At 29.3% G+C, this 8,366-nt stretch overlaps 1 protein-coding gene across 7 annotated transcripts in view; it reads left to right on the forward strand.

The window, feature by feature from the left end:
* Positions 1–7,381, forward strand: part of LOC106074366 (phytanoyl-CoA dioxygenase domain-containing protein 1-like) — a 32,856-nt gene extending 25,475 nt beyond the window's left edge. For 6 of the 7 annotated variants that reach the window (XM_056040308.1, XM_056040306.1, XM_056040309.1 and 3 more), the window contains 4 exons: positions 199–324; positions 847–960; positions 1,851–1,977; positions 2,741–7,381. In XM_056040308.1, coding sequence (XP_055896283.1) covers positions 199–324; positions 847–960; positions 1,851–1,977; positions 2,741–2,798 — 425 coding nt within the window. In that variant the 3' untranslated portion in view covers positions 2,799–7,381. The remainder of the gene's footprint in view (positions 1–198; positions 325–846; positions 961–1,850; positions 1,978–2,740) is intronic. The other variant, XM_056040312.1, reaches the window with a different exon arrangement.
* Positions 7,382–8,366: the final 985 nt, after the last annotated feature.

Consider the following 8,366-nt stretch of genomic DNA (forward strand, 5'->3'; position numbering starts at 1 on the left):
GGACTAGTTGTGTTCAAAACACACAGCTATGACTAAAGAATCTTGATTACAGAAACTAGAATCACTACTTTTAGATAGCAATAGCAACATCTGACTATTACAGAAAAACAAATGATTGAATCTAGCCTACTTTGTAACTTCTAGTCTTGAGATTTAGAGAAACAATTAAATTCAAAACTAAGTCTTTCCCTCTCTCAGTTCTGCCTCATCAAGACTCAACTTACCTGAACACCACTCCTAAAAGACTGATTGGACTGTGGATTCCCCTGGAAGATGCTACCAAAGAAAATGGATGCCTGTGGTATATTCCTGGCTCACACAAAAGTAATTATTACTTAGGGTTTCTCATCCATATGAGATTTTTTAACGTTTCCAATTGATGATAATTGGTTATTACAATTAGAATCACACACTGATTTTTTTAGCACCAGGTCATAGGCTAGGTCATAGTTTGAACATTGCTTATCTATATTAAGACATAATTCAAATTGTCTTCTTTACCAATACTTAAGATATAACAGTATTAACATATAAGCTTTGCTGTTATAAATGATGAATTCATTAGACAATTTTAATTGTGGGTATAGGAAAGAAAATGAAATGATCCATAGCACCTACTTTAAATGTTCTTATTTCATAAATAGTACTTAGTTTTTGTTTATCTAGTCAGTACCATAGTACAAACATCATGACTTTTACTCTAAGTTACAGACATGAACTTTTTCTTAAAATCAAATGTTAGATAATGTCAAAGTTTAGCTGAATAGAGCTTGCATGAAAATGTAGTTCTCTGAACATTCTAATGGAACGTCATTTTGTTCATCAACTCTTTTCTTTTTGCATCAGACGGTGTGGACAGATACATGATCAGAACAGAAGGTGACAATCCCACTGTGACGTTCACAAGCCCACCTGTACAGTATGATGATAACCAGTTTGTGCCTGCTGAGGTGAAGGCAGGTTAGCGCTAGAAAATATTTGTTCACCATAAATATTTGTAATCCTTCAGTGAAACATTACCATAAGGGATATTGTTTATAATTTTCAAACAATTACATTAGTAGCAAATTTAGATTTATTTGGCTAATTTGTTGTGTTTCAATTTCTTTTGCACTTGACTCATATGAACTCACTCTGTCTGTCTTTTCAAAATATTTTACACATTATGTCTCCCACTTTCCATTCTTGGCTCAAGTTGAAACTTGGAGCCTTACATTTGTATGTACATATTGATAAATGTAGTTAAGTAAATATAAGAGAGACTTAGTCTTGGATAATCTATGTAGTGGAGAAGAAGTTTAATTAATTAGTAAAATTAGTTGAAAGCAAATTATTTTATTGAGTACAGAAGGTACAGTTCAGATGACATAACAATATGTACTGCTTTTATTCCTAGACTCTCTTTAAAAAGTATCAATTAGCATTTTACAGAAGGTATAATTCAGGTGACTAACTGTATGTACTGCTTTTATTACTAAAAAAGTAAAGTTCCCCTTTCAGACCTTGAGATCTATGTGGCAGATGATGTAAAGGTCAACTGTTTCTGTGGCTATGGTTAACAAGGGTGTCATGTGGCCAGCACAATGATCAACCGCCTTTACTTTCCCCTGATTAATGTCAGGAACCCATTAGAGCTGGGTGGACTCAGAAGCCCCCAAAGATCCAGAAATAAAAAATCCCAGTCTTCACTGGAATTCAAACCCAAGACCCCTGATTTAGAAGTCAAGCACTTTACCGCTCAGCCACAGTGCCTCCCTTTTGTTCCTATACTGTCTTAAAAAAGTATCAATTAGTATTTTACAGAACGTATTATTCAGATGACTAACCCTATGTACTACTTTTGTTGCTAGGCTCATGTGTACTGATACATGGAGAAGTTGTTCATAAAAGTGATGCCAACAGATCAGACAAATCCAGACATGCCTACACCTTGCATGTGTTTGATAATCATGGGGTTGAATACAGTAAACTTAATTGGTAATGTAATACTGTCTATGTCTAAACACCTTGTCTTCTTTATTCTACTTTAAGTTGTTAACTCTTCACTCTGTAGTTATTTTCCACATTCTGACGTGAATACATTTCCTTTATTTTTTTTGGTTTATTAGATTCTTTTTAGTATAGAAATTAAGTTAACTTGTTATCTTTCTTCCCAAAATGTTATTTACTTAAAATTTAATCTTGAATAGTTTCCCTCTGTTTAAAATTGCTGATCTTTATAGAATTTTTTCTTTAAATTATTTACATTTTTTAAATTCTACTTAATTTTTTTGCTTAGTTTGATCATTTTTATGTTTTGTGTTGTACTATTGCTTTGTTTCTCTTTTTTGTCAAGAAAGTTTTTATCTCAGTGTTTTAGTTTCAGTGGTTTTTTATGATGCAATGTTAACCTAATTGTATTTGTTATGATGCACTGTTAACCTAATTGTATTTGTTAGAATGCAGTGTTAACCTAATTGTATTTGTTATGATGCAGTGTTAACCTAATTGTATTTGTTATGATGCAATGTTAACCTAATTGTATTTGTTATGATGAAATGTTAACCTAATTGTATTTGTTATGATGCAGTGTTAACCTAATTGTATTTGTTATGATGCAGTGTTAACCTAATTGTATTTGTTAGAATGCAGTGTTAACCTAATTGTATTTGTTAGAATGCAGTGTTAACCTAATTGTTTTTCTTTTCTAAACATTCTACTTGCTTTGAATCTAATGATGTTTTTTTGTTTCTCTAAACAGGCTTCAACCAACTGAGAAAGGAACATTTATTCACTTGTTGGATCAGTCAGCTTCTTAAACCAACTGAAGTGCCAGACTTCATAGGTCAGTGTTGACAACATGTTACTACTCTACATTACATCAGTCCACATTGCTACTCAACAGTATTTTGTGATAAAGAATCATTTTGGTTTGTGTAGTTTTTCAGAACTAAACAAAAAATATTTTAGTTTTTCCAACTGTACATGGTAGCAAGTTAATATCCACTTGGTTATTGCGTACCTTTAAGCTTACCTTTCAATAGCTATAGATTATTTGGATTGTTTCATTCATCTAGAGCATAAATGATGTTTGCATTCCTACACTATATATGCATGTTTTTACTTTAATGTTGAGATATTTTTAATATGTATTCAGGGATGTAATTTTCTTACTTTTTTCATATTCATTTGTATTTTATAACCAGGTATTTACATTGAAAATAATAGAAACTTTTGTTTTTAAAAGGTTCTCCAAGGGGGTTAATCATTAATTCATTTGAAACTATATTATCCATTAGACCCCAAAAAGTGAATATTCATGTAATTGTATTAATAGATTCAGTGAGTTTAAAAGGAAAACAACCCAAAATGTCAATGCTCTCAAACTTTAGAGAAATGAATCTAAAAACTAGAACCATGTCACTAAACCAGAGCCATTGTTTCTTCTGTTATAGGTCTGTACAGAAAAAAAAAAAGCTTGGGATAACTAAATTTGAAAGTTAAGACTACTTGATGTTTTATTTCTTAGATAGGGATGACAGTAAAAGTTGGGCAGATATTTTGTTGTCAATGTCTCTGTAAAACTAATTAGGGTAAAGTCCTAATTGATTTGCATTTATCAATATTTTCTGTTTATTTGAGGCATGATGTTTTTGCATGCTATTAATATATATATAGATCTATATAATGTGTATTAGAAGAATATACTTACTTTTTTGTACTTACTGTCAGGGTATTGAAGCCATCAACTACAAAATCTTCATATCTATGTCATCCTTAGTGGCCATTCTTTTTTGGTCTGTGACATCATGGAGGCTCCAAAATTGTGTGTGTGTGGTTATGGTGTTATAGTGCAAGTATGTATATATAATGGATGGGGTCTGGGATGTTTGTTTGTGTTTGTCCCTATTATGCTGGTAATGTGTTATTGAAACATTTTTTTAGTGATTCTAGACCTAGTACTTCCACACTTGCATACTACACAAGTAGTTGAGAACACAGAACACAAGTGCTAATTGAAACCGTATAACTTTAAGTTTAGAAACTTGATTGGAAGAATAAATAGGCACAATACATTCTTCAAACACAATGACAGACTATTACATATGTAAGAAATACATACCAACAATATTGAAATAGAATGCAAATTAAAACTATCCTGGCCCTCATATACTCTGCTAGATATATACAAGAAGGTATTCAGATATCTAAAAAGGAAAGGAAGCAGATCTGAATATTCTGAGTTATTTTTAGCATGGTGAAAAAGATGATTGCATGCCAGAATGTGTCTTTGAATTTCTTAGTCATTATAAAAAGAAAAAAGTATAGGGTAATAATACAATGTTTGGAATGAGTCTTTATCCAGGGAAATATTTTGAAACATAAATCATAAATACAATATACAGCTGCCTTCTATGTGTCATGAACATAAGAATGTAGTATATGTTTCAAAAATGTCTACAAGAAAACACACACAAAGGTATGACATTGATATAATAACATATAATAAAAATTTAGTTTGAAGTTTCATTTGATCAGCTCATGCTTAAATTTTCATTACAAAATTATAACCAACAAAGTGTTATTTCATCTCATACTTTACAAATACAAGAAAAAAATTAGTTTTGTTTTTAAAAGTTCCATGCATAGCCTTCTCTGACTGCTTATTTTTAGTGATGGGCAAAAGTTAACTAAAAAGTTGCTAACTTTTAGTTTAACTAAAAAAAATTTGTTAAGGCCAAAGTTTAATTTTAAAAAAAAAGTTTAGTTAAAATCCTAGTTTAACTATTTTTTATTAGTTACAAACTAAAAAGTTTAATTACAAATTTTACAAACTTTTTTAACATACATACCAATAAATATTTAGATCTATGTAATTTGGAGAATGTATATAGAGGATAATAAAGAGGAGAATAGGCCTAAACAAGAGGGTGCACAGGTCACTAGAAAGCCTTTTGGCCTTTACCCTATAATTGTCGCTATTCCCGCCAATTCAAGGTATTTGAAAGGCAAGAAAAATAAACGTGTTCATTATATTTCTAGCAAGTTTCGCTCCTTGATAAATCCTGATAATTCCTTGCTTCTATAGATCTACATTTTGATTTTTTATTAAGTGTGTTCCTGTATAGCTGCAGGCAAAGAATTTTGCTTTACTATAGATCTAAAAGAAATGTCGACTCTTTTTATTTTAAAACTTTTTACTAGATATATCTAGTGACGTCTAGTCTATTAGTATTAGTCTATTATTACTACTATTAGATCTATAGTCATAATAGTCTATATTTAATTATTTTAGTCTCTTAGTCGTAAGTAGAGTCACAACTCTTAGTAGTCTTAGTCTTAGATCTAGATGTAAATTTAAAATTATAAGTCAATAATATAGATCTATTAATTGAAATCTATATATTACTTTACTTTATTAGACTAGATCTATAATCTATTAGTTTAGAGATTCTACTATTCTAGAATTAGAGTCTAGATTAGATCTATATATATCTAGAATCTAGATTACTTATTATACTAAGATGCATAGATGATAGATCTATAATAACTATAATACAATACTAATAATAGTCGTCACTATACTAGATCTAATACTAAATTAACTAAATCTACACTAGATCTACATCTACTTATTATAATTATAGGCCTACTTATATCTACTATCTATAGATCTATAAATGTATTAGATCTAGATCTAGTATTATCTACTAGAGGCACTAGAATATATAGATCTAAATATAACCCATATCTAGTTCTAATCATAATTATAATAATCTAAAATCTCTAGATCTAGAGTTACTAAGATTTCTACTAGACTCTATCTAGATTTTAGATCTAGTAGTAGTAATAGTAACTAGTATTTCTTAGATTATTTTTAGATTAAAATATTAATTATTTGATCTAGGTCTAGTAGCTAGATTAATTCTAGATCCAGATTATATTTCTGATCATTTCGTTTGTAGAAGATACTGATCCAGAATATTCTAGAATCTAGAGTTAGTTAGAGAGTCAACATGCAGTTTTATCATTTCTTCTAAAGGTAACTTAGAATATTAGAACTTGGACAATTAGGCCTACTTCTAATTTCTTTCTATAAGTATCATTCTAGTGGTTCTATTAAGATCTACATCTATCCCATAAAGACATTTAAATCTTTTTCATGTGCACAAATAAATGTTTATTACATTTTGCTAAAGTTAAAGAGATTCGTTGTGCTTTATATTTTTCATGTTTGGCTGTTTCGTCCTTAAAAAAGGTCAAAATAGTTAGTAAAAGTTTAACTAAAGTTTCTTAGTTTAGTTTAACTAATTTTTTCAATTTGTGATTAACTAAAAGTTTAATTACTTTTTTTTAGTTCAAACTTAGTTTTAGTTTAACTAAAAAAAATTAGTTTAGTTCCCATCACTACTTATTTTGTTTGGAAAGGGGAAACAGTATAAGAATAGGTTAGAAAGACAGTATGAGAATAGGTTAGAAAGACAGTATGAGAATAGGTTAGAAAGACAGTATAAGAATAGGTTAGAAAGACAGTATGAGAATAGGTTAGAAAGACAGTATGAGAATAGGTTAGAAAGACAGTATGAGAATAGGTTAGAAAGACAGTATGAGAATAGGTTAGAAAGACAGTATGAGAATAGGTTAGAAAGACAGTATGAGAATAGGTTAGAAAGACAGTATGAGAATAGGTTAGAAAGACAGTATGAGAATAGGTTAGAAAGACAGTATAAGAATAGGTTAGAAAGACAGTATCAGAATAGGTTATCAATAATTTTATATATAATTTACCTTAGTTGCTACTTTTTTATACTAATTATGTAAATCTAAATGTCTCGACAAAAAAGGCCTGTTCCCTCCCACCTGTGTGGGTTGGAGAATTGCCTTTATCGCCCCTCCACACTTCATTTTGATCTTCCAGTGACTTTAGGTCACATAACCTTAGCTTGTTCTTTCTTTCAATTTAGAAGCTAACTGATTGATTGGCACATGCTTTTAATGAGTTTGTTTTGTTGTTGTTTTATAGTAATTAATGTAATTCACTTTATAACATTTTAATAGCTTGCCAAGTTTTTAATGTCTGCAAATAATTTTACTTTGGTTCCAGGGCTAATGCAATTGTTTTGTTAAAAAGTATTACAGCGGTCAAATATTAGTTGTTTATTTATGATAATTGTGCACAAATGTATTTTTTTTTACAATTATACTTATTTTTAGTTCAATATTCCTATTTATGTTCAGATACAAATGAACACTTATTGTATATACAAATAAACAATAATTGGATTTTTCTTTTATCTATTATTAAAGTTGTTTTGAAATATTCTGAAGTATATATTTACATATTATACTGAAGTTTTATTACAAAAAATTTAAAGTTAATAAATATAATGTTCGACTTTAACACACAAAAAGTTGTTTTTATTAATAATTAATTTTTTTTACAAAGTGATGATGTTAAAACATGATTACTGAACACATCTTTTGAACTGTAAGAAAATGTTTTTTTTTATGCTCAGTATATCAAACCTGGACATCCTAGCTTTTAGATTGATATTTGAAATTGCTACATTGTTAGCAATTGCTATTTGCTATCAACTTTAAAATATGTACTAAAGACTGAGGATCACAAGTTTATGGCATTTAAGTTTGAATCCTGAGATACCAAAACTTAAAGTGGCTGAGAAGATACTCATTTGATCCACTAGGAGGTCCATTTTAATTTTTTCAATGTTTGTGGGTTTTTTTTCAGTGTGACTTAAATGCATCTAAAAGATATTAAAACTACAATGCTGCAGTTCCACAAGCTTTCCCCTTTCTTTTCTGAAATCAAAAGCAGAAATAAATTGACATCTGAGTTTGTCTTCCTGTTGGGTTTTTAGCAGCCACTGAAAGGAAAGTAGCCGCTATTAGTTTTCTGCGGAATGTCTGTCCGTCCGTCCCATTTAGATTTCGTAAACTAGAAAAGATATTTAAAAATCTGACATCATGATATTTTAGACTTTTCAAAGTTCTGATGCAAGGGCTATTTTTTTCTTTTATGAAAGCGAAAAATGTAATTTTTAAAATCAACTAAGCAAGCATTTTTCATAAAAATACATCATTTTTACAACTATTTTCTATTAATAGTAAAAAATACCAGAAACTTTCTGTAAGGGAGATGACTATTTACCATATTTTCAGCACATTTAGGCAAACCGTTTTAAATTCTTTCCGAAAAAAAAAGTTTTAGATTTTTTGTCAAAAAAATATTTTTTTTAAATTGTATTATTAAATTAACTAATTTTTGTTATACTAATTACTTACATTTACAAAAAAAATGTTTACTTTGAAGAGAACAAATCTATTTAGTATGCATTTAAGTGTAATATAATTTAAAACAACAATTA

This window comes from Biomphalaria glabrata, chromosome 9 (assembly GCF_947242115.1).
Source record: "Biomphalaria glabrata chromosome 9, xgBioGlab47.1, whole genome shotgun sequence".
Taxonomy (NCBI): domain Eukaryota; kingdom Metazoa; phylum Mollusca; class Gastropoda; family Planorbidae; genus Biomphalaria; species Biomphalaria glabrata.